The sequence below is a fragment of the Hyperolius riggenbachi genome, chromosome 6 (genome assembly GCF_040937935.1).
Source record: "Hyperolius riggenbachi isolate aHypRig1 chromosome 6, aHypRig1.pri, whole genome shotgun sequence".
Classification (NCBI taxonomy): Eukaryota; Metazoa; Chordata; class Amphibia; order Anura; family Hyperoliidae; genus Hyperolius; species Hyperolius riggenbachi.
Genome location: NC_090651.1, coordinates 2,496,999 through 2,524,448, shown reverse-complemented (window position 1 = coordinate 2,524,448; position 27,450 = coordinate 2,496,999). Strand labels below are relative to the sequence as shown.

General features: G+C 48.9%; 1 protein-coding gene across 1 annotated transcript; it reads left to right on the top strand.

The window, feature by feature from the left end:
* The first annotated feature begins 2,011 nt into the window (after positions 1-2,011).
* On the top strand, positions 2,012-24,371 carry LOC137521508 (serine/arginine repetitive matrix protein 1-like). Its single transcript, XM_068240855.1, has 3 exons — positions 2,012-4,279; positions 17,991-19,000; positions 24,326-24,371. Exons 1-3 carry the CDS (start codon positions 2,012-2,014, stop codon positions 24,369-24,371), a joined length of 3,324 nt encoding a protein of 1,107 aa, XP_068096956.1.
* Positions 24,372-27,450: the final 3,079 nt, after the last annotated feature.

The following is a 27,450-nucleotide window of genomic DNA, read 5'->3' as shown; positions in this document are numbered from 1 at the left end:
CTGAACAGAACAGGTATGCAGTGGCAGGATCACTGAACAGGTATGCAGTGGCAGGATCACTGAACAGGTATGCAGTGGCAGGATCACAGTACAGGTATGCAGTGGGCTGAGGGCTCACTGAACAGAACAGGTATGCAGTGGCAGGATCACTGAACAGGTATGGAGTGGCAGGATCACAGTACAGGTATGCAGTGGGCTGAGGGCTCACTGAACAGAATAGGTATGCAGTGGCAGGATCACTGAACAGGTATGCAGTGGCAGGATCACTGAACAGGTATGCAGTGGCAGGATCACAGTACAGGTATGCAGTGGCAGGATCACAGTACAGGTATGCAGTGGGCTGAGGGCTCACTGAACAGAACAGGTATGCAGCCAGGAAGAAGTTAAGCCTAACTAATCTTTCCCTATATGAGAGACTGCAGCAGCTCGCCCTACTCTCACTAATGCAGGCACACGAGTGGCCGTAATGGCCGCCGCTGCCTGCCTTATATAAGGGGGGGTGGGGCTCCAGGGGCTAGTGTAGCCTAATTGGCTACACTGGGCCTGCTGACTGTGATGTAGAGGGTCAAAGTTGACCCTCAGTGCATTATGGGGCGAACCGAACTTCTTCCGCAAAAGGTTCGCGTGCGGTACCCGCACGCGAACCACCTACGTTCGCGCGAACCACGTTCGCCGGCGAACCGTTCGGCCCAACTCTAATGTAGAACCGCATTTGTGGTGTATTTGCTCTTCTGTCCCTGTCTTCGATATTATATCGGTGAAACCACGCGTCCTAGGCGTGAAAGACTTGTGGAACACATCAGGTCTATAAGAAAAGGTGAAGGAGGAGTACCTAGGCTGGTCGAGCATTTTAGTGCGGCGCACGCCAGCAACCCTTCACTACTGAGGATGGTAGGCTTGGTGCATGTCCAGAATCCCAAACGGGGAGGGGACCGTGAGAAAATATTGTTGCAGCGAGAAGCTTATCTAATCTCTAAAACCGAGGTCATGGGTCCGTTAGGTTTCAATGATAAAAATGACCTTGCTGTGTTCCTTGAAAGGTAGACATAAGATGACGTAGGCTTTTCTGCTCCTTATGTAAATACTAGATATGTATCTATAGATTTGCTGAATATTTGAGGGAGGGTTTATGTATGGGAGGGGTTATTTAAGTGGGAGGGTAAAGCGAATAGTCGAGCTAATCCTAATATGGATCTCCTTGATATATTTCCTTCATGGGCTGAATCTGTGGCGTTGTCTTTCTTATTTCATTACACTTGGTGACCTTTCCTCACTTTTCGCGAATGGTTTTGGTAATTACTTACATGTATGAGTTACCGTGTCTCCTATCTAGAGTATTCATCCAGGTTGGATGCACAGGCCGCCTGGCCATTGCTCCCCCTGGCTGGTCAGTAACCCTGTACAAAGAGCAACAAGTATTTTGCTAGCAGGGACGGATCTAGGGGGGGGGGGGGGGGGGGGACGGGCAAGCGGGTATCTTGCCTCAGGCACAGTTTGTTGAATTCTTAAAAAGGCGGCAAAATGAATGGCAGTTTAGGCGCCAAAACCTGACCTTGCCCCAGGCGCAACTTGGTCTTGATCCGCCCCGTTTGCTAGGGATTGGCAGCATAATGTATCCCACGCGGATGAATGGACGCATGGCATGCGACGTTCAGCCGTGGGAGGCAGCTAACCCCTATATGTCGCATGCGTATTTTTGTACGCATGCGGCCGCGTCATGCGTACAGGAGAATCTGATTGGCCGACGGGATCATGTGAGCGCACCCGGAAGTTCTTTAAAAGGGAAGCGCTGTCTTGCTGGCGTGGAGCTCCTATGCCAAGATCTGAAGGGTCCTTGATGATGCATCTTTGATGTGAAACAATTGTTGACCGAGGGTTCTCTATGCGGGTGCACCTGGATGGGGGGAAGTATTGCCTTTTTGCTGTCAAATCTGTTGGAAGGTTTGCTGCACTGCATCATGAAACACAGAGGTGTGCATTTTACTGGTGCCCACGTTTTTCTTTGCCTGTGATGAACAAGAGCAGAGGAGAGCCGACAGCACTGTACACCAGAGAGTCCGCGGAGCGGAGGAGAGCCACCAGCACTGCACACCAGAGAGTCCGCGGAGCGGAGGAGAGCCACCAGCACTGCACACCAGAGAGTCCACGGAGCAGAGGAGAGCCGACAGCACTTTACACCAGAGAGTCCGCAGAGCAGAGGAGAGCCGACAGCACTGCACACCAGAGAGTCCGCAGAGCAGAGGAGAGCCGCCAGCACTGCACACCAGTGAGTCCGCAGAGCAGAGGAGATCGGCCAGCACTATACACCAGTGAGTCCGCGGAGCGGAGGAGAGCCACCAGCACTGCACACCAGAGAGTCCGTGCAGCAGAGGAGAGCCACCAGCACTGTACACCAGAGAGTCCGCAGAGCAGAGGAGAGCCGCCAGCACTGTACACCAGAGAGTCTGCAGAGCAGAGGAGAGCCGCCAGCACTGTACACCAGAGAGTCCGTGCAGCAGAGGAGAGCGGCCAGCACTGTACACCAGAGAGTCCGCAGAGCAGAGGAGAGCCGACAGCACTGTACACCAGAGAGTCCGCAAAGCAGAGGAGAGCCGACAGCGCTGTACACCAGAGAGTCCGCAGAGCAGAGGAGAGCCGACAGCACTGTACACCAGAGAGTCCGCAAAGCACAGGAGAGCCGACAGCACTGCACACCAGAGAGTCTGCAGAGCAGAGAAGAGCCGCCAGCACTATACACCAGAGAGTCTGCAGAGCAGAGGAGAGCCGACAGCGCTGTACACCAGAGAGTCCGCAGAGCAGAGGAGAGCCGCCAGCACTGCACACCAGAAAGTCCGCAGAGCAGAGGAGAGCCGCCAGCACTGTACACCAGAGAGTCCGCAGAGCAGAGGAGAGCCGCCAGCACTGCACATCACAGAGTCCGCGGAGCAGAGGAGAGCCGCCAGCACTGCACACCAGAGAGTCTGCAGAGCAGAGGAGAGCCGCCAGCACTGTACACCAGAGAGTCCGCAGAGCAGAGGAGAGCTTCCAGCACTGTACGCCAGAGAGTCCGCGGAGCAGAGGAGAGCCGCCAGCACTGTACACCAGAGAGTCCGAGGAGCGGAGGAGAGCCGCCAGCACTGCACACCAGAGAGTCCGCGGAGCGGAGGAGAGCCACCAGCACTGTACACCAGAGAGTCCGTGCAGCAGAGGAGAGCGGCCAGCACTGTACACCAGAGAGTCCGCGGAGCAGAGGAGAGCCGCCAGCACTGTACACCAGAGAGTCCGCAGAGCAGAGGAGAGCCGCCAGCACTGCACACCAGAGAGTCCGCAGAGCAGAGGAGAGCCGCCAGCACTGTACACCAGAGAGTCCGCAGAGCAGAGGAGAGCCGACAGCGCTGTACACCAGAGAGTCTGCAGAGCAGAGAAGAGCCGCCAGCACTGTACACCAGAGAGTCTGCAGAGCAGAGAAGAGCCGCCAGCACTGTACACCAGTGAGTCCGAGGAGCGGAGGAGAGCCGCCAGCACTGTACACCAGAGAGTCCGCAGAGCAGAGGAGAGCCGACAGCGCTGTACACCAGTGAGTCCGCAGAGCAGAGGAGAGCCGCCAGCACTGCACACCAGAGAGTCCGCAGAGCAGAGGAGAGCTGCCAGCACTGTACACCAGAGAGTCCGCAGAGCAGAGGAGAGCCGCCAGCACTGTACACCAGAGAGTCCGCAGAGCAGAGGAGAGCCGCCAGCACTGTACACCAGAGAGTCTGCAGAGCAGAGGAGAGCCGCCAGCACTGTACACCAGAGAGTCCGCGGAGCAGAGGAGAGCCACCAGCACTGTACACCAGAGAGTCCGCAGAGCAGAGGAGAGCCGCCAGCACTGTACACCAGAGAGTCCGCAGAGCAGAGGAGAGCCGCCAGCACTGTACACCAGAGAGTCCGCAGAGCAGAGGAGAGCCGCCAGCACTGTACACCAGAGAGTCCGCGGAGCAGAGGAGAGCCGCCAGCACTGCACACCAGAGAGTCTGCTGAGCAGAGAAGAGCCGCCAGCACTGTACACCAGAGAGTCCGCAGAGCAGAGGAGAGCCGCCAGCACTGTACACCAGAGAGTCTGCGGAGCAGAGGAGAGCCGCCAGCACTGTACACCAGAGAGTCCGCAGAGCAGAGGAGAGCCGCCAGCACTGTACACCAGAGAGTCTGCAGAGCAGAGGAGAGCCGCCAGCACTGCACACCAGAGAGTCTGCGGAACAGAGGAGAGCCGCCAGCACTGCACACCAGAGAGTCTGCAGAGCAGAGAAGAGCCGCCAGCACTGTACACCAGAGAGTCCGCAGAGCAGAGGAGAGCCGACAGCGCTGTACACCAGAGAGTCCGCAGAGCAGAGGAGAGCCGCCAGCACTGCACACTAGTGTTGGGCGAACACCTAGATGTTCGGGTTCGCGAACGTTCGCCAAACATCGCCGCGATGTTCGGGTGTTCGCGCCGAACTCCGAACATAATGGAAGTCAATGGGGACCCGAACTTTCGTGCTTTGTAAAGCTTCCTTACATGCTACATACCCCAAATTAGCAGTGTATGTGCACCTTGGGAGTGGGTACAAGAGGAAAAAAAATATTTGAAAAAGAGCTTATAGTTTTTGAGAAAATTGATTGTAAAGTTCCAAAGGAAAAACTGTCTTTTAAATGTGGAAAATGTCATGTTTCTTTGCACAGGTAACATGCTTTTTTTCGCCATGCAGTCATAAATGTAATACAGATGAGAGGTTCCAGGAAAAGGGACCGGTAACGCTAACCCAGCACCAGCAGCAGCACACGTGATGGAACAGGAGGAGGCGCAGGGGGAGAAGGCCATGCTTTTTGAGACACAACAACCCAGGCCTTGCATGAGGACAAGAAGCGTGCGGATAGCATGCTTTGTACCGCCATGCAGTCATAAATGTAATAAAGATAAGTGGTTCAATAAACAGGGACCACGCGGCAACGCTAACCCAGCAGCAGCACACGTGATGGAACAGGAGGAGGCGCAGGAGGAGAAGGCCACGCTTTGTGAGACACAACAACCCAGGCCTTGCATGAGGACAAGAAGCGTGCGGATAGCATGCTTTGTACCGCCATGCAGTCATAAATGTAATAAAGATAAGAGGTTCCATAAACAGGGACCGGCAACGCTAACCCAGCAGCAGCAGCAGCAGCACACGTGATGGAACAGGAGGAGGAACAGGAGGAGAAGGCCACGCTTTGAGACACAACAACCCAGGCCTTGCATGAGGACAAGAAGCGTGCGGATAGCATGCTTTGTACCGCCATGCAGTCATAAATGTAATAAAGATAAGTGGTTCAATAAACAGGGACCACGCGGCAACGCTAACCCAGCAGCAGCAGACGTGATGGAACAGGAGGAGGCGCAGGAGGAGAAGGCCACGCTTTGTGAGACACAACAACCCAGGCCTTGCATGAGGACAAGAAGCGTGCGGATAGCATGCTTTGTACCGCCATGCAGTCATAAATGTAATAAAGATAAGAGGTTCCATAAACAGGGACCGGCAACGCTAACCCAGCAGCAGCAGCAGCAGCAGCACACGTGATGGAACAGGAGGAGGCGCAGGAGGAGAAGGCCACGCTTTGAGACACAACAACCCAGGCCTTGCATGAGGACAAGAAGCGTGCGGATAGCATGCTTTGTACCGCCATGCAGTCATAAATGTAATAAAGATAAGTGGTTCAATAAACAGGGACCACACGGCAACGCTAACCCAGCAGCAGCAGACGTGATGGAACAGGAGGAGGCGCAGGAGGAGAAGGCCACGCTTTGTGAGACACAACAACCCAGGCCTTGCATGAGGACAAGAAGCGTGCGGATAGCATGCTTTGTACCGCCATGCAGTCATAAATGTAATAAAGATAAGTGGTTCAATAAACAGGGACCACGCGGCAACGCTAACCCAGCAGCAGCAGACGTGATGGAACAGGAGCAGGCGCAGGAGGAGAAGGCCATGCTTTTTGAGACACAACAACCCAGGCCTTGCATGAGGACAAAAAGCGTGCGGATATAGCAGCAATGCTTTTTGCCGCCATGCAGTCATAAATGTAATACAGATGAGAGGTTCCATAAACAGGGACCGGCAACGCTAACCCAGCAGCAGCAGCAGCAGCACACGTGATGGAACAGGAGGAGGCGCAGGAGGAGAAGGCCACGCTTTGTGAGACACAACAACCCAGGCCTTGCATGAGGACAAGAAGCGTGCGGATAGCATGCTTTGTACCGCCATGCAGTCATAAATGTAATAAAGATAAGAGGTTCCATAAACAGGGACCGGCAACGCTAACCCAGCAGCAGCACACGTGATGGAACAGGAGCAGGCGCAGGAGGAGAAGGCCATGCTTTTTGAGACACAACAACCCAGGCCTTGCATGAGGACAAAAAGCGTGCGGATATAGCAGCAATGCTTTTTGCCGCCATGCAGTCATAAATGTAATACAGATGAGAGGTTCAATAAACAGGGACCGGAAACGCTAAACCATCCCAGATGTTCATTGGTCATGTTACTTGGTTGGGGTCCTGGAGTGTTGCGTAGTCGTTTCCAATCCAGGATTGATTCATTTTAATTTGAGTCAGACGGTCTGCATTTTCTGTGGAGAGGCGGATACGCCGATCTGTGACGATGCCTCCGGCAGCACTGAAACAGCGTTCCGACATAACGCTGGCTGCTGGGCAAGCCAGCACCTCTATTGCGTACATTGCCAGTTCGTGCCAGGTGTCTAGCTTCGATACCCAATAGTTGAAGGGTGCAGATGGATTGTTCGACACAGCTACGTCATCTGACATGTAGTCCTTGACCATCTTCTCCAGGCGATCGGTGTTGGAGGTGGATCTGCACGCTTGCTGTTCAGTGGGCTGCTGCTGCATGGGTGTCAGAAAATGTTCCCACTCCAAGGACACTGCCGATACCATTCCCTTTTGGGCACTAGCTGCGGCTTGCGTTGTTTGCTGCCCTCCTGGTCGTCCTGGGTTTGCGGAAGTCAGTCTGTCGGCGTACAACTGGCTAGAGGAGGGGGAGGATGTCAATCTCCTCTCTAAAGTCTCCACAAGGGCCTGCTGGTATTCTTCCATTTTGACCTGTCTGACTCTTTCTTCAAGCAGTTTTGGAACATTGTGTTTGTACCGTGGATCCAGAAGGGTATAAACCCAGTTATTGGTGTTGTCCAGAATGCGCACAATGCGTGGGTCGCGTTCAATGCAGTCTAGCATGAATTGAGCCATGTGTGCCAGAGTCTTACCAGAATCCTCATCATCCTCTTGTGAGCGTTGTGATAGTTGTTGTGATGCATCATAGTCGTCACCTTCCTCCTGGTCTGCTTCTGCTGACCATTCGCGCTGAATTGTGGAAGTCCAACGTGCACCGCTCTGGCCCTCGTCAGTGGTGGCATGAAATTCCTGCTCCAACTCCAGCTGTTCCTCCTCCTCTTCTTCGTCATAGCTGCTGGGGCCAGCGTTTCCTGAGGTGGATGGCCTGATGTTGGTACCATCACGCTGATCGTTTTCTCCTTCAGATTCCCCCAGTTGCATCATGACAGCTGTTTCCTTGATTTTCAACATTGACCTCTTCAGTAAACACAGCAGTGGTATGGTATTGCTGACTGAAGAGTTGTCACTGCTCACAAGCAACGTGGATTGCTCAAAATTTTGGAGGACTTGGCAGAGGTCCAACATGTTGGCCCAATCGGATCCACAGAAGCTTGGCAGCTGTCCGGATGCGCCTCGGTACTGCGCCGTCATGTACTGGACCACTGCACTCTTCTGCTCACAAAAGCGGGCTAGCATGTGCAGCGTAGAATTCCAGCACGTAGGGAAATCACACAGCAAGCGATGGTGGGGGAGATTGAAGCGCTCCTGCATCTTGGCGAGTGCCCCCGAAGCAGTACTGGAATTTCTACAATGTTTGGCCACTCGACGCACCTTCAACAGAAGATCGGCCACGCCTGGGTATGTCCTCAGGAACCACTGAACTACTAGGTTCATCACGTGCGCCAGGCAAGGGATGTGTGTCAGCTTAGCCAACCTTAAAGCGCGAATGAGATTACTCCCATTATCACACACAACCATGCCCGGTTTCAGGTCCAGCGGTGCCAGCCACAAATCCGTCTGTTCCTTTATTCCCCTCCAAATTTCCTCCCCTGTGTGCTGCTTATCCCCAAGGCAGATCAGCTTCAGCAACGCTTGCTGACGCATGCCAACAGCTGTGCTGCACTGCTTCCACGATCCTACTGCTGCTGGTGCTGGGTTAGCGTTTCCGGATGAGGTACAGCTTTGAGATGCGTTGGAGAAGAAGGAGTCAGAGAGGTAGGTGCTGCTGTTGTTATCCAGTCGGAGGGACGGCGGTGCAGCTGTTTGCGGCGTGGGCAACACCCGCGCCGTAGCAGGTGAGGAATCGCTGCCAGGCTCCACAAGGTTCACCCAGTGCGCGGTAAGGGAGATGTATCGACCCTGGCCGAACGCACTCGTCCAGGTGTCAGTGGTGAGGTGAACCTTGCAGGCAACGGCATTCTTCAAGCTTCGGGTTATTTTGCTGACCACGTGCTCATGCAACTCAGGCACTGCAGAGCGCGCAAAGTGGTAGCGGCTGGGAACCACGTAACGTGGGATGGCCACTGACATCATGCCCTTGAAGCTGTTTGTCTCCACCACTCGATATGGCAGCATTTCGCAGGCCAGAAGCTTGGCTATGCTGGCTGTTACTGCCACGGCCCGGGGGTCATTTGCTGGCAATTTCCTCTTGCGCTCAAACATCTCTGACACAGACAACTGAACCGTAGCGCTGCACACGGAAGGGCTGTTGGTTGTTGTGTTTGATGAACACTGGGAGACCTCAAGAGCACTACTCCGGAAAGTGACAGTGTCAGCGTCGTCTGATGTTTGTGAATGTTGTGAACCACGCAATGGCTGGGCTACTGCTGCTGCTGCTGAGTAGTGTTGGGCGAACAGTGTTCGCCACTGTTCGGGTTCTGCAGAACATCACCCTGTTCGGGTGATGTTCGAGTTCGGCCGAACACCTGACGGTGCTCGGCCAAACCGTTCGGCCACATGGCCGAACTAAGAGCGCATGGCCGAACGTTCCCCGAACGTTCGGCTAGCGCTGTGATTGGCCGAACGGGTCACGTGGTTCGGGCCCGAACGCGCTCTGATTGGCCGAACGGTCACGTGGTTCGGGTAAATAAATACCCGAACCACGTCATATCTCCGCCATTTGTCTGTGGGTTTAGCTTTGGGTAGGCAGGCAGGGTAGTTCGCTCTCCAGCCACGCTAGCTAGGGTCCCCCCCAGTCATTGTGTGTCGCTGCTGGGAACAGTAGTACACCGCTCGCTCAGCCACACTATATATAGCATTGTTTACTGCCACTGTGTACCTCGCTCAGCCACGCTATATATATAGCATTGTGTTTTCTGACACTCTGTGTACACGGCTTAGCCTGACTAATATAGCATTGTGTGTACTGCCACTGTGCACCTCGCTCAGCCACGCTATATATAGCATTGTGTGTACTGCCACTGTGCACCTCGCTCAGCCACGCTATATATAGCATTGTGTGTACTGCCACTGTGCACCTCGCTCAGCCACGCTATATATATAGCATTGTGTTTTCTGACACTCTGTGTACACGGCTTAGCCTGACTAATATAGCATTGTGTGTACTGCCACTGTGCACCTCGCTCAGCCACGCTATATATAGCATTGTGTGTACTGCCACTGTGCACCTCGCTCAGCCACGCTATATATAGCATTGTGTGTACTGCCACTGTGCACCTCGCTCAGCCACGCTATATATAGCATTGTGTGTACTGCCACTGTGCACCTCGCTCAGCCACGCTATATATATAGCATTGTGTTTTCTGACACTCTGTGTACACGGCTTAGCCTGACTAATATAGCATTGTGTGTACTGCCACTGTGCACCTCGCTCAGCCACGCTATATATAGCATTGTGTGTACTGCCACGGTGCACCTCGCTCAGCCACGCTATATATAGCATTGTGTGTACTGCCACTGTGCACCTCGCTCAGCCACGCTATATATAGCATTGTGTTTTCTGACACTCTGTGTACACGGCTTAGCCTGACTAATATAGCATTGTGTGTACTGCCACTGTGCACCTCGCTCAGCCACGCTATATATAGCATTGTGTGTACTGCCACGGTGCACCTCGCTCAGCCACGCTATATATAGCATTGTGTGTACTGCCACTGTGCACCTCGCTCAGCCACGCTATATATAGCATTGTGTTTACTGCCACTCTGTGTACACCGCTCAGCCAGACTATATACCGTTGTTTACTGACACTCTGTGTACACCGCTCAGCCAGACTATATACCATTGTTTACTGACACTCTGTGTACACGGCTCAGCCTGACTATAAAGCATTGTGTGTACTGCCACTGTGCACCTCGCTCAGCCACGCTATATATAGCATTGTGTTTTCTGACACTCTGTGTACACGGCTTAGCCTGACTATATAGCATTGTGTGTACTGCCACTGTGCACCTCGCTCAGCCACGCTATATATAGCATTGTGCTTTCTGACACTCTGTGTACATGGCTTAGCCTGACTAATATAGCATTGTGTGTACTGCCACTGTGCACCTCGCTCAGCCACGCTATATATAGCATTGTGTTTTCTGACACTCTGTGTACACGGCTTAGCCAGACTATATAGCATTGTGTGTACTGCCACTCTGTGTACACCGCTCAGCCAGACTATATAGCATTGTGTTTACTTCCACTCTGTGTCTGCTGGGCCTGGGAACAGTAGTACACCGCTCACCCGCCACTGTATAGCATTGTGCTCTGTGTTGCTGCTGGGAATAGTGGTACTGTATAGCATTTCTGTACTGCCACTGTACTGCTGCCAGTCAGCGTGTACTGTAAGGATAAGTGAAATGAGGAAGAAATCCGGTGAAAGAGGAAGGGGCAAGGGAAGAGGTGTTTCCCCTGACGGTTCACGTACAGGCCACAGGGGAGCACCCAAGAAAACCCACTCAATACCGCCCATGTTGTCCAGGACAACAACCCTCACAAATCCAAAAGAACAGGACCAGATAATTACTTGGATGACCTCTCAAGCGTCCAGCAGTGGGTTAAGCAGCACCAGCACATCACACACGAGGTCCGAGTCCTCAGCCAGTTACAAGGAGCCAGTGGGCACAAAGCTGACACAACCGGCAGCGACACCACGCACACAACTGCCAGATAACCAGTCCTATGAATTACCTCAGGACACAATGGGGTATTCGCAGGAGCTATTCCCAGCCCAACAAACTTCCACCTATGAAAGGTCAATGGAGGAACAGCCAGAAATGTTGTGCCCGGATTCACAACCATTAACTGTGGGAAATGCACCGCGCACTGAAATACAAGGCGAGTCCGAGGAGGACTCGGAAACCCAAATCCCAGAGCAAGTTGGGCAGGAGGGGTTGCAATTGCAGGAGGTCGGCCGACAAGATCTGGAAGACGACGTTGGAGTGAGCTGCGCAGAGGTTGTTCTGGGGAGCTCTACTCCACGGCGGCGGCCCCCCACAATGACATATGACGAGTTTGAGGAGATGGAAGAGGAGGGTATGGACAATGTGGACAGAGACCCAGATTTTATTTGTGAACGAGAACATCGCCGTCGTAGCAGCAGCACAGATGAGTCTGTTGAAGAACCCACTGCTGCACGAGTTCGCCTTGTGCCACAAGGTAGGCGGCGCGCAATTTCAGGCACCACAAGCGTGGAAGTTAGAGTGAGAGGCAAAAGAGGAGGAAACAGAAATCGCCAGCAAGGAGGCAGGTGCTCCAAAGTCTGGGCTTTCTTTGAAGACTGCACTGAGGATGTTACCATGGCGATTTGCAAGGTGTGCAAGACTCGCCTGAGCAGGGGGAAAAGTATTAACAACCTCTCCACCACCAGCATGAGCCGCCACATGCTATCCAAACATCCCACTCTGTGGGCAAACGCGGCAGGTCAGGGTACCAGCAACACTGCCTCCCTTGGGTTCACCAGACTCACCACCAGACCCGCCTCAGCAGCAGCAGTAGCCCAGCCATTGCGTGGTTCACAACATTCACAAACATCAGACGACGCTGACACTGTCACTTTCCGGAGTAGTGCTCTTGAGGTCTCCCAGTGTTCATCAAACACAACAACCAACAGCCCTTCCGTGTGCAGCGCTACGGTTCAGTTGTCTGTGTCGGAGATGTTTGAGCACAAGAGGAAATTGCCAGCAAATGACCCCCGGGCCGTGGCAGTAACAGCCAGCATAGCCAAGCTTCTGGCCTGCGAAATGCTGCCATATCGAGTGGTGGAGACAAACAGCTTCAAGGGCATGATGTCAGTGGCCATCCCACGTTACGTGGTTCCCAGCCGCTACCACTTTGCGCGCTCTGCAGTGCCTGAGTTGCATGAGCACGTGGTCAGCAAAATAACCCGAAGCTTGAAGAATGCCGTTGCCTGCAAGGTTCACCTCACCACTGACACCTGGACGAGTGCGTTCGGCCAGGGTCGATACATCTCCCTTACCGCGCACTGGGTGAACCTTGTGGAGCCTGGCAGCGATTCCTCACCTGCTACGGCGCGGGTGTTGCCCACGCCGCAAACAGCTGCACCGCCGTCCCTCCCACTGGATAACAACAGCAGCACCTACCTCTCTGACTCCTTCTCCTCCAACGCATCTCAAAGCTGTACCTCATCCGGAAACGCTAACCCAGCAGCAGTAGGATCGTGGAAGCAGTGCAGCAAAGCTGTTGGCATGCGTCAGCAAGCGTTGCTGAAGCTGATCTGCCTTGGGGATAAGCAGCACACAGGGGAGGAAATTTGGAGGGGAATAAAGGAACAGACGGATTTGTGGCTGGCACCGCTGGACCTGAAACCGGGCATGGTTGTGTGTGATAATGGGAGTAATCTCATTCGCGCTTTAAGGTTGGCTAAGCTGACACACATCCCTTGCCTGGCGCACGTGATGAACCTAGTAGTTCAGCGGTTCCTGAGGACATACCCAGGCGTGGCCGATCTTCTGTTGAAGGTGCGTCGAGTGGCCAAACATTGTAGAAATTCCAGTACTGCTTCGGGGGCACTCGCCAAGATGCAGGAGCGCTTCAATCTCCCCCACCATCGCTTGCTGTGTGATGTCCCTACGCGCTGGAATTCTACGCTGCACATGCTAGCACGCTTTTGTGAGCAGAAGAGTGCAGTGGTCCAGTACATGACGGCGCAGTACCGAGGCGCATCCGGACAGCTGCCAAGCTTCTGTGGATCCGATTGGGCCAACATGTTGGACCTCTGCCAAGTCCTCCAAAATTTTGAGCAATCCACGTTGCTTGTGAGCAGTGACAACTCTTCAGTCAGCATTACCATACCACTGCTGTGTTTACTGAAGAGGTCGATGTTAAAAATCAAGGAAACAGCTGTCATGATGCAACTGGGGGAATCTGAAGGAGAAAACGATCAGCGTGATGGTACCAACATCAGGCCATCCGCCTCAGGGAACGCTGGCCCCAGCAGCTATGACGAAGAAGAGGAGGAGGAACAGCTGGAGTTGGAGCAGGAATTTCATGCCACCACTGACGAGGGCCAGAGCGGTGCACGTTGGACTTCCACAATTCAACGCGAATGGTCAGCAGAAGCAGACCAGGAGGAAGGTGACGACTATGATGCATCACAACAACTATCACAACGCTCACAAGAGGATGATGAGGATTCTGGTAGGACTCTGGCACACATGGCTCAATTCATGCTAGACTGCATTGAACGTGACCCACGCATTGTGCGCATTCTGGACAACACCAATTACTGGGTTTATACCCTTCTGGATCAACGGTACAAACACAATGTTCCAAAACTGCTTGAAGAAAGAGTCAGACAGGTCAAAATGGAAGAATACCAGCAGGCCCTTGTGGAGACTTTAGAGAGGAGATTGACATCCTCCCCCTCCTCTAGCCAGTTGTACGCAGACAGACTGACTTCCGCAAACCCAGGACGACCAGGAGGGCAGCAAACAACGCAAGCCGCAGCTAGTACCCAAAAGGGAACGGTATCGGCAGTGTCCTTGGAGTGGGAACATTTTCTGACACCCATGCAGCAGCAGCCCACTGAACAGCAAGCGTGCAGATCCACCTCCAACACCGATCGCCTGGAGAAGATGGTCAAGGACTACATGTCAGATGACGTAGCTGTGTCGAACAATCCATCTGCACCCTTCAACTATTGGGTAACGAAGCTAGACACCTGGCACGAACTGGCAATGTACGCAATAGAGGTGCTGGCTTGCCCGGCAGCCAGCGTTATGTCGGAACGCTGTTTCAGTGCTGCCGGAGGCATCGTCACAGATCGGCGTATCCGCCTCTCTACAGAAAATGCAGACCGTCTGACTCAAATTAAAATGAATCAATCCTGGATTGGAAATGACTACGCAACACTCCAGGACCCCAACCAAGTAACATGACCAATGAACATCTGGGATGGTGTAGCGTTTCCGGTCCCTGTTTATTGAACCTCTCATCTGTATTACATTTATGACTGCATGGCGGCAAAAAGCATTGCTGCTATATCCGCACGCTTTTTGTCCTCATGCAAGGCCTGGGTTGTTGTGTCTCAAAAACCGTGACCTTCTCCTCCTGCGCCTGCTCCTGTTCCATCACGTCTGCTGCTGCTGGGTTAGCGTTGCCGCGTGGTCCCTGTTTATTGAACCACTTATCTTTATTACATTTATGACTGCATGGCGGTACAAAGCATGCTATCCGCACGCTTCTTGCCCTCATGCAAGGCCTGGGTTGTTGTGTCTCACAAAGCGTGGCCTTCTCCTCCTGCGCCTTCTCCTGTTCCATCACGTCTGCTGCTGCTGGGTTAGCGTTGCCGCGTGGTCCCTGTTTATTGAACCACTTATCTTTATTACATTTATGACTGCATGGCGGTACAAAGCATGCTATCCGCACGCTTCTTGCCCTCATGCAAGGCCTGGGTTGTTGTGTCTCACAAAGCGTGGCCTTCTCCTCCTGCGCCTCCTCCTGTTTCATCACGTGTGCTGCTGCTGGGTTAGCGTTGCCGCGTGGTCCCTGTTTATTGAACCACTTATCTTTATTACATTTATGACTGCATGGCGGTACAAAGCATGCTATCCGCACGCTTCTTGCCCTCATGCAAGGCCTGGGTTGTTGTGTCTCACAAAGCGTGGCCTTCTCCTCCTGCGCCTCCTCCTGTTCCATCACGTGTGCTGCTGCTGGGTTAGCGTTGCCGCGTGGTCCCTGTTTATTGAACCACTTATCTTTATTACATTTATGACTGCATGGCGGTACAAAGCATGCTATCCGCACGCTTCTTGCCCTCATGCAAGGCCTGGGTTGTTGTGTCTCACAAAGCGTGGCCTTCTCCTCCTGCGCCTCCTCCTGTTCCATCACGTGTGCTGCTGCTGGGTTAGCGTTACCGGTCCCTTTTCCTGGAACCTCTTATATGTATTACATTTATGACTGCATGCCGACAAAAAACATGTTACCTGTGCAAAGAAAACAGACATTTCCCGCATTTAAAAGACAGTTTTCCCTTTGAAACTTTAAAATCGATTTTCTCAAAAACTATAAGCTCTTTTTGCTAAAAAAAATTTCCCTCTTGTACCCACTCCCAAGGTGCACATACCCTGTAAATTTGGGGTATGTAGCATGTAAGGAGGCTTTACAAACCACAAAAGTTCGGGTCCCCATTGACTTCCATTATGTTCGGAGTTCGGGTCGAACACCCGAACATCGCGGCCATGTTCGGCCTGTTCGGCCCGAACCCGAACATCTAGATGTTCGCCCAACACTACTGCTGAGGCGGGTCTGGTAGTGAGTCTGGTGAACCCAAGGGAGGCAGTGTTGCTGGTACCCTGTCCTGCCGCGTTTGCCCACAGAGTGGGATGTTTGGATAGCATGTGGCGGCTCATGCTGGTGGTGGAGAGGTTGGTTATACTTTTCCCCCTGCTCAGGCGGGTCTTGCACACCTTGCAAATCGCCATGGTAACATCCTCAGTGCAGTCTTCAAAGAAAGCCCAGACTTTGGAGCACCTGCCTTGCTGGCGATTTCTGTTTCCTCCTCTTTTGCCTCTCACTTGAACTTCCACGCTTGTGGTGCCTGAAATTGCGCGCCGCCTACCTTGTGGCACAAGGCGAACTCGTGCAGCAGTGGGTTCTTCAACAGACTCATCTGTGCTGCTGCTACGACGGCGATGTTCTCCTTCACAAACAAAATCTGGGTCTATTTCCACATTGTCCATACCCTCCTCTTCCATCTCCTGAAACTCGTCATATGTCATTGTGGGGGGCCGCCGCCGTGGAGTAGAGCTCCCCAGAACAACCTCTGCGCAGCTCACTCCAACGTCGTCTTCCAGAGCTTCTCGGCCGACCTCCTGCAATTGCAACCCCTCCTGCCCAACTTGCTCTGGGATTTGGGTTTCCGAGTCCTCCTCGGACTCGCCTTGCATTTCAGTGCGCGGTGCATTTCCCACAGTTAATGGTTGTGAATCCGGGCACAACATTTCTGGCTGTTCCTCCATTGACCTTTCATAGGTGGAAGTTTGTTGGGCTGGGAATAGCTCCTGCGAATACCCCATTGTGTCCTGAGGTAATTCATAGGACTGGTTATCTGGCAGTTGTGTGCGTGGTGTCGCTGCCGGTTGTGTCAGCTTTGTGCCCACTGGCTCCTTGTAACTGGCTGAGGACTCGGACCTCGTGCGTGATGTGCTGGTGCTGCTTAACCCACTGCTGGACGCTTGAGAGGTCATCCAAGTAATTATCTGGTCCTGTTCTTTTGGATCTGTGAGGGTTGTTGTCCTGGACAACATGGGCGGTATTGAGTGGGTTTTCTTGGGTGCTCCCCTGTGGCCTGTACGTGAACCGTCAGGGGAAACACCTCTTCCCTTGCCCCTCCCTCTTTCACCGGATATCTTCCTCATTTCACTTATCCTTAAAGTACACGCTGACTGGCAGCAGTACAGTGGCAGTACAGAAATGCTATACAGTGGTGGGTGAGCGGTGTACCACTATTGCCAGCAGCGACACAGAGCACAATGCTATACAGTGGTGGGTGAGCGGTGTACTACTGTTCCCAGCAGACACAGAGTGGCAGTAAACAATGCTATATAGTCTGGCTGAGTGGTGTACACAGAGTGGCAGTACACACAATGCTATTTAGTCTGGCTGAGCGGTGTACACAGAGTGGCAGAACACACAATGCTATATAGTCTGGCTGAGCGGTGTACACAGAGTGGCAGTACACACAATGCTATATAGTCTGGCTGAGCGGTGTACACAGAGTGGCAGTACACACAATGCTATATAGTCTGGCTGAGCGGTGTACACAGAGTGGCAGTACACACAATGCTATATAGTCTGGCTGAGCGGTGTACACAGAGTGGCAGTACACACAATGCTCTATAGTCTGGCTGAGCGGTGTACACAGAGTGGCAGTAAACAATGCTATATAGTCTAGCTGAGCGGTGTACACAGAGTGGCAGTAAACAATGCTATATAGTCTGGCTGAGCGGTGTACACAGAGTGGCAGTACACACAATGCTATATAGTCTGGCTGAGCCGTGTACACAGAGTGGCAGTAAACAATGCTATATATAGTGTGGCTGAGCGAGGTACACAGTGGCAGTAAACAATGCTATATATAGTGTGGCTGAGCGAGCGGTGTACTACTGTTCCCAGCAGCGACACACAATGACTGGGGGGGACCCTGGCTAGCGTGGCTGGAGAGCGAACTACCCTGCCTGCCTACCCAAAGCTAAACCCACAGAGAAATGGCGGAGATATGACGTGGTTCGGGTATTTATTTACCCGAACCACGTGACCGTTCGGCCAATCAGAGCGCGTTCGGGTCCGAACCACGTGACCCGTTCGGCCAATCACAGCGCTAGCCGAACGTTCGGGGAACGTTCGGCCATGCGCTCTTAGTTCGGACATGCGGCCGAATGGTTTGGCCGAGCACCATCAGGCCAGACCCGAATAGGGTGATGTTCTGCAGAACCCGAACAGTGGCGAACACTGTTCGCCCAACACTACTGCACACCAGAGAGTCCACGGAGCAGAGGAGAGCCACCAGCACTGTACAACAGAGAGTCTGCAGAGCAGAGGAGAGCTGCCAGCACTGTACACCAGAGAGTCCGCAGAGCAGAGGAGAGCCGCCAGCACTGTACACCAGAGAATCCGCAGAGCAGAGGAGATCGGCCAGCACTATACACCAGTGAGTCCGCGGAGCGGAGGAGAGCCACCAGCACTGCACACCAGAGAGTCAGAGGAGCGGAGGAGAGCCGCCAGCACTGTACACCAGAGAGTCCGCAGACCAGAGGAGAGCCACCAGCACTGTACACCAGAGAGTCTGCGGAGCAGAGGAGAGCCGCCAGCACTGTACACCAGAGAGTCTGCAGAGCAGAGGAGAGCCGCCAGCACTGTACACCAGAGAGTCTGCAGAGCAGAGGAGAGCCACCAGCACTGCACACCAGAGAGTCCGCAGAGCAGAGGAGAGCCGCCAGCACTGTACACCAGAGAGTCCGCAGAGCAGAGGAGAGCTGCCAGCACTGTACACCAGAGAGTCCGCAGAGCAGAGAAGAGCCGCCAGCACTGTACACCAGAGAGTCCGCAGAGCAGAGGAGAGCCGCCAGCACTGTACACCAGAGAGTCTGCAGAGCAGAGAAGAGCCACCAGCACTGTACACCAGAGAGTCCGCAGAGCAGAGGAGAGCTGCCAGCACTGTACACCAGAGAGTCCGCAGAGCAGAGAAGAGCCGCCAGCACTGTACACCAGAGAGTCCGCAGAGCAGAGGAGAGTCGACAGCACTGTACACCAGAGAGTCCGCAGAGGAGAGCTGCCAGCACTGTACACCAGAGAGTCCGCAGAGCAGAGGAGAGCCGACAGAGCTGTACACCAGAGAGTCCGCAGAGCAGAGGAGAGCCGACAGCGCTGTACACCAGAGAGTCCGCGGAGCAGAGGAGAGCCGACAGCGCTGTACACCAGAGAGTCTGCAGAGCAGAGGATGTAAGGAATTTTATGCATAAGTATATACACTGTCAGCATCCATTTTGTCTTCTCAGCAGCCATCTTAGGATCCATATATATATTGTAGCAAGCTTTTAGTTTAGCCAGATCTTGAAGACTGAACCTGTCATGCTACACTGCATTCTCACTTCCCCAATTCTGTTCTATCTTTGTCCTACAGGAAACTTTTATTGTGCCACTTTGACACCTGCAGAGATGTCATATGTTATGCTAGGAAAGTCCTCATCTGTATTATTTAAATCATGTATTATGTAAATATTGTTGGAATTTCTATGTCTACTGCGGCTGTGCAAGATGTACAAAATTGTGCATAAATAATGATCAAGGGCAATACATTTTCAATCTGTCTATCAGTCACAACGTGTGTGTGTGTGTCTTCTTGTGACTGACCAGATTCAATGCCAGTACTGGCAAAGATATCACAAAGTATTATCTCAGTATTATTCCTAGGTCATTCCTGAAGGTCCAGTGAGTCTGTGAAGTGACCACTTCCTTTCAGCTGGGGGATCTCGTCCTGGGATTCATCGAACGCCCCACTACTCCAATTCATGTAAGTATTAATTAGGTCTTTGTCTTGAAGGCTGTTTTTTTTACTTATATGAATTGTCGTGGGTGTTGATGCAGGCAACTCAGGGTATTGAATAGTATTGAGACCTGGGGTCAAAATTTTTTAAAGGTATAGTTTTTCAATATATAGACCTTAATTGAAAAAAAAAAAAAAACAGAGGGACAGGTAATCAGGTAATCAGGTAATAGGTAACAGGTAATAGTTTAATAGGTTGACTTTTGGTAAGTCTAAATTTTCGGACTTTTTAGGTAAAAGTCTGAATGAATTGGGTGTTAGATTTTTTGGGAAAATCTAATTTGTCTATTTGGGTCTGATCAACTCAGTAGTAATTTCTTCAGGAAAGAAAGAGTTCCTTTTGGTAAGGAATTAAGAATAAGGGTTTAGATAGTCGCCATAGTATATTGATTATGTGGGTTCAAATACTTTGTGATTTCTAATATATGTTTGTCTGGTCGTCTGCTTATCTTATCTGTTGCATAGAAGTATAAGATAATTTGTTGGTATTTGTGTGGAACTTCAAGTCCAAATCATTATATAGAGTGATTTGGCTCCACTGTATTGTGTTCCTTACTAAATAATAGATTGGGTTTAAAGAGAATCCCTAGACTTGAATAATATATATAAGAATCCCTAGACTTCAATAATATATTTCTCTACTAATACAGTAATGTAAACAAAGAATTGGTTAGAATTTGCCCCACATTATTATTACAGGACAGTTGAATAATAATGTGTGTTTTATGTATGTCTGTTGTCTGTCTATAGGGTGCGCCAGCGATGATATAAATTGCTATAAGATTCTTACTGTATTTCTGAGAGAAGGTTAGTAAAATTAATATTAAGAACACACATGGGATTCGGATAAGAGCGGTCATTTACTGAAATCGCCAGTATAAATTCTATGTACGTACAAACTGGTTTCAGACGCCACCTTTGGAAAAGGTCTGTTTGTACTGGGTTTTTGTGATGACCGATCATTAAAATTATCTGAATTATCCATGGGTCATGTAAAATAAGCTTTTCTATAAAAAGAAACATCTCAGAAATATAATAATGTAATCAGTTTCCTGTAAATTAGGATCTAAGTATGCAATAATATGTATCATAATGTATTCATATATGTATTGTGTACAACCTGACACATATGTGTGTAAATTGGGAGATTGTATTGAGTGCATGTATGTGATATGTATGATAGAGAGGTGATAACTGCAGGGACATAACAATAGGGGGGAGGGGTACAGAAGGACTGACCGTACCCATGCCTTTGGTCCACAAGGGCCCCGAAGGGTCCACCCTCTATCACCGTATTAGTTTTCTAAATTGATCCTGAACAATAGTAGTCTTTAACACACTGTTGCCAGTGTGTCCCAATCCCCTCCTTGCACCCCTGACACTCTAAATGTCTTTGGTAAGTTTTGGCACGCTGTATCAATTGCCCTGTATAGAGTTCTTGGGGGGGGGGGGGGCTGATGTAAAATCTACACCAGGGCCCGTAGTTAGAATTCTCCTTTAAGTTTGAAAGGGTTAAAAATTAGCACACGTCATTTTTAAGGGATCTAATCTGCGCCCGCCAACATCTGTGTGGTGAGGAAGTAAAAAGTATTGCTTTTTAATCTAATAAGGTCTAACATTAAAACATTAGATTAATTAAGAAACATATATGTCCGTAGATGTGGAGAAATATCAAGTATTTCTGCATATATACGGATGTATTTTTGATAGTGGCGGAGTCTGAAAAGAGAAAGGGTTAAAAATGTCATTTTTTAAATGTGGGTTTTTTTCCTCTGAGAAACCTCCACCACCAGCAAGTAGAAAGAGGAAGTAACGTACTACTTTGTAATTCCTCACTAAAAAAAAAAAAAAAAAAAAAAAAAAAAAAAAATGTATGTAAAAGTCTTTCTGAATAATGCAATATAGCTGTATACACGTATACATGTAATATATATATATATATTTTTTGTGGGAGGAAACCGGAGTGCCCGGAGGAGACCCACGCAGGCACGGAGAGAGCTACCCACAAAAGATATATACACCGTACTGTCCTTATATACGTATATAGGAGTAGAAAGGAATCCTATGTGTTGGATTATTGGAGTATTTGGAACAGTGAATAATTTATATATATTTCTTTTGTCCCTATCTTTCTTTAATATACCTGCTACTGTGTTGTTCATTACACACGTGGCAGTCTGTAAATAAATCCACACGTCTAGTATAGGAAGTTTTAAAAAAAGGAATGATTTTTTTCCTGAAACTTAGTGTCCTTAAATTAAACTAGATTAATTAATTGATACCAACTGTCACCCAGGTCCATATGTATGTGAATGAAGTTTCCCATAGTGCAGAATAGATTTTTGGAGTTTTTATACATGTCCAAAAGGGGTTCTGATATTTTTTCATAGGTAGCATAGTAAAATCATATATCATAGTTTGGGGCCAATTTGGAAGGAAGCTGGTTGATTTGTCTGTGGTTTTTTTTGGTGAGGAAACTGAGTGCATGGGGGAAACCCATGCAGACATGAGGAGAACATGCAGACTCCATGCAGATGTTGACCAGTCAGAGATTTGGGTAACATTGCAAGGCGAGAGCACTGGCTGCTACGTCACCGTGTTACCTTAGTTTCATAGTGTAAAGTGAATTGAGTTTTTAGTACAACCCAATTCTCTTGGTCTAAAGTGGATTAATTGAGTAATGGCATTTGTCACCCAGACTTATACAAGTGAGTAGAGTTAAATCATTTCCCCATGGCATGGTAGTTTGCCATAAGTTTGATAGAATAATGTTCATATTTGAACGGAATTTATATAGCTTGTAACTTTGAAGCATATAGATTCAAATAATTTACTCAATAGTTCTCCATAGATAAAATCCTTCTTGAATATTGTATCATAGTTGGTAGGCTGTATTTTTATATCAATCGCAGCAGAAAAAGGCATTTAATGATGTTTGCAACTCATTGTTGAAGTGTTACTTGCTGTCCTAACTAAGCTGTGTCTGATTTAATTCTTCCCTGGCCTGGTCAACCAGCGGAAGAAATTTTCTCAGCCTCTTCGCCATCTAGAGGTTGATAAGAGAACTGCTCCTCCTCTAAACCACTCTGATAAAGCACAGTTATTGTAACTTCAATATTTCTAAATGTCATGCAACTCTTGAAAAATAATGATGCATTGTATATTGTCTGTACTTATATTTTAGTGGATATTGTGAAACTGTGAAATCCATATTCATTTGGGAAAAATTTATGGAAAACATTGAGGACATATTAAATAGTCAGGACAGGTATACAGTTTTAGGTCAATTAAGATCGCATGTGTAGTTCTGGGTCACACTTGCTGTTTATTTCATGTCACCCTTTAGATTATGGGAATTATTTTCCAATAGTGGGGTTTTGACCTTAATAACCCCTCTTCCTGTTAATAAATCCATCTCCTTTAAATTAATATCTCCTCTCCGGGTAACACAACATCTTTGTGTGTATGTAATTAATGATATATATATTAGCAGAGAGCTGTTTAGGCTCTGACTCTAAGTCACTCATGTTTTTAGTAAAGAATATATGATTTTTTGTAAGCCCAAAGTCCTTACACTCAGCATGGGAAAATGAGAACATTTTTCCATCCTTGGGTCTTGTTTCCGTCTGTCCACTTCTGTCCGCTTTTTATCAGCACATCAATGTTCCAGATTGGTACATGTTGCTGGGAAGGGGACGGAGGCGCATAGATGGAGGCAGGGCCTTGGAGAAAATATTTTAGTTTGCTTGAGCTTTTTGACAAACTGCAGAATCATTTGATATTAATATGACAATTATTTTATGGGCTTTTCACTGTTCTGAAGACTCCAGAGGAAAATACACTGTTTTATAGTGTACTGTTTAGAAGCTTTACCCCTGACAAGATTTTTAATTTCAGTTCTGCTTGATCTGTAGTTCAGTGTCTGTTTAGTAAGGAGGCCTTAGCCTAGTCTCTGTAGTGCTGTCTTTTGTATATGTACCTATAGAAGTGTGTCTCGGGGACAACCATAGGTATAGTACCTTAAAGCGCACTATGTGGAAAAGGACACTATAAATGTTCTGTGTATGTCTGCAGCTTTAAATCTAAAAGGGGACCCAACCTTACTACAGGGAGACTGTGCTGGCCACTGTTCCACTGTACTGTAACCCTGCCAGATAGCTTACTAACTCTGATCAGACATTAAAATAAATTTAATGTATGCTCAAATGGGGGAAAGGAGGTATATGGAACAGTCATGTTAGTTTGTTGTCTATACACATGTCCAGCCTTGTCCAGGCCTAGTGATCTGTGTCATGCCATTTCATGTAGTGGTATAGTAAGAAGGGGTAGTGAGATATTGCACTAGGGCCACCTAAGGTCTTTAAATACATCACTATTTAGGGTTTGGTATGATTGTGGAAGGTATGATGGAATGAGAGTATGACTTGTAATCAAAGAATGGAGAAATGGGAATTCATTATGGTGTAAAAAATTCATTGGGAATTTATCCTCTCTGCCATGTATGGAGTCACATACTCGCACGGGTACAGCGACACGACGTCATGCGAACGGGGTATTGCGAGAGATCCGTTAGGGTCATAGAAAGATCCGCTAAGTGTGTGTTGAAGTTCATGGTGGAGAGTATGAATCCTATTAGTATTACAACTACTAGGAAAAATAAAATGACTTATTGGATTTTTGGGAAAAACCTGATGCTCGCACATGTCTTTTTATTCTTTCAGAAACAACTTGCCAGACATCTATCCTGAGGAGGATAAGACAGCCTGACCGGAGTCCATCCGGAAGTCATCCATCCAGAGGGAGTCTGAGGCTATCCTGAGTCTATCTTTACAGAAGGATTTCTTACTGGATCCGCTGTTTTGGGTGAAATAGTTCAACTAAGGCCTGAATCCCAGAAAGAGACTTTTTCATCAGCTCCATAGTTGCGTGTGTCATCTGTTGAAGAATGGAACAAGATCTGGATCTCAGACCCAGGAAGATTGTATGGATTGTGGGACATTCTTATGTGTATTGGGCTCGTAGGAAAGCTACTAATAGTGACTATGGGGAAAACCTTGGGTTATCTAGAAATAACTTCATGATCTATTGGTTCAGTATTAGAGGGATGATTTGGAATATGTTTTTTGGTAGGGTTACTTCTTTGATGCGGAAGTTTCCTATGCCAGACATTCTTATTTGTCACTTGGGTGGGAACGACGTGGGTAAAGTTAACACTATTGATTTGTTACACCGCATGAAATATGATTTTATGCGCATTCACGAGATCATTCCCCAATGTGTGTTGGTAAGAGTAAAAGCCTTTATTTTGCTATTTTCAAGTAAAAAATTAGAATTAGGGTTTTTGTAAGTTATATAATGGGTTGACATGTAATGAGCAGATATCTCAATTACTAAATAAGGCCAAATGCTGATAAATCCAGGGATTTTTTCTGATCGCCATTTTGGGGTCAGGAAGGAATTTTCCCTTTTTGGGGCTAAATACACTATGCCTTACAAGGGTTTTTCGCCTTCCTCTGGACCAGCAGTGAAATGGGCCGGTGTGGTACTTTGTTTTTGGTTAAACTTTATGTACACACATCTTTCCTCAACTCAGATAACTATAAAATTGTATATTTATCAGACAGTAGAATATATATATCTACATACCCACGCATACGTGTTGCTACACATATAATTCAGCAGACCTGATCTCAGTGGGCAATTTTCAGGGTACAAGTCTCCTATTTTTGGTACCTTGGTCTTTGGTAGATTCAAGTTGGCCATAATTGTCTTGCTAAGTTTTACTAGAGTATTATATTTTGTCCTATCCTGATGATGAATATAACTGATGAGTGCCCATATGTTTGATTAGCAGAGTCCTTCTAGTATAGTCAAATCTGAAGGTAGCCATCATTACAGTTGTCCTGTTAGTCCTGATCTTGAAAGAGTATCTATGGCAGCGGTTGCTATTAGTTACATCTTTGTCTGCTTTGGTTTGTAGTGTGTCTGTATAGATATTTACCACTACTGTGGTAAAACGCCAATTGGCTAATATTCCCTTTCCTTGTTAAATCAGAGTTATATCTGTTTATCTGAACAAGCATAACAGGATTTTGGTCAGTATGATTGGTGCAATGGACTACAATATCACAGCAACACAGTTGCCTTGGGCAACTGGATTGGTATATTTAGTAGGGGATAAGTGGAAGGCCAGAGATGTTGAGGATCTCATGTAGCCTTATTCCCTAGAATTCTGCTGTGATCTGTATTCCCTTTCACAAATGTGTCCTGGACTGAGGCCTGTAGCTACGTTTTGACCTGCTTGGTGAGTTCTGGCAGTACTCCTGTATTTCTGATCTCAGTCTCTGTACTCTGGGCATTAAGGCCTGAGTATGATTGTAGTTGGGTGGATGTCCACTCCCTGGGTTAACAGGAGTGTGTGACCTAGAGTAAAGGATACAAAGATAGTTTGGAGTACAGTGGCTGATGGAGGGTCAGAAGTCTGCCATGCCTCACAAATGGGTTGTAAACTAAATTGTAAAGTCAAGACCACCCTCTCACAAATATAGCCACCTTATGCATGCGCTAGTTGCTATCATAAGGGTGTTTTTGACCTTGGCCTACCTAAAAGCCTAGTATTTAGACAAGCCTTTTTTTAGACAGGAGCAGATGGAAACTTCTCTTGGAGTAAGTGCTGATATAAGACAGTTTCTTTCTTGTATTGATCTGAGAGAAACATTCCTGCTGCAGGCTAATTTATACACATGAGTGTACCCTCACATGCAGTATGCATAAGATTTTTGTTAGATTACATCAGGAAAGAGAAGTGCAGACAACTTCTCATGTTATGTCCGTTATCGCATCGGAGGACTGTGACCAGAATTTTGCCCACTGATATGGTAGCTCTGTATAAGACTAAATAAGTGACATTGATATGATTATCTTTTTTCATAAAGATACAATTAGATTGGCATCCCCCAGGATACTAATCCTTGGGGGACGATACTAGCATAGTCTGTGTAGCCATTTTTCCTTCGGAAAATGTCTAAAAAGGAGGGAATTGTAAGGAATTTTATGCATAAGTATATACACTGTCAGCATCCATTTTGTCTTCTCAGCAGCCATCTTAGGATCCATATATATATTGTAGCAAGCTTTTAGTTTAGCCAGATCTTGAAGACTGAACCTGTCATGCTACACTGCATTCTCACTTCCCCAATTCTGTTCTATCTTTGTCCTACAGGAAACTTTTATTGTGCCACTTTGACACCTGCAGAGATGTCATATGTTATGCTAGGAAAGTCCTCATCTGTATTATTTAAATCATGTATTATGTAAATATTGTTGGAATTTCTATGTCTACTGCGGCTGTGCAAGATGTACAAAATTGTGCATAAATAATGATCAAGGGCAATACATTTTCAATCTGTCTATCAGTCACAACGTGTGTGTGTGTGTCTTCTTGTGACTGACCAGATTCAATGCCAGTACTGGCAAAGATATCACAAAGTATTATCTCAGTATTATTCCTAGGTCATTCCTGAAGGTCCAGTGAGTCTGTGAAGTGACCACTTCCTTTCAGAGGAGAGCCGCCAGCACTGCACACCAGAGAGTCCGCGGAGCGGAGAAGAGCCGCCAGCACTGTACACCAGAGAGTCTGCAGAGCAGAGAAGAGCCGCCAGCACTGTACACCAGAGAGTCCGCAGAGCAGAGGAGAGCCGACAGCGCTGTACACCAGAGAGTCTGCAGAGCAGAGGAGAGCCGCCAGCACTGTACACCAGAGAGTCCGCGGAGCAGAGGAGAGCCGCCAGCACTGCACACCAGAGAGTCTGCAGAGCAGAGAAGAGCCGCCAGCACTGTACACCAG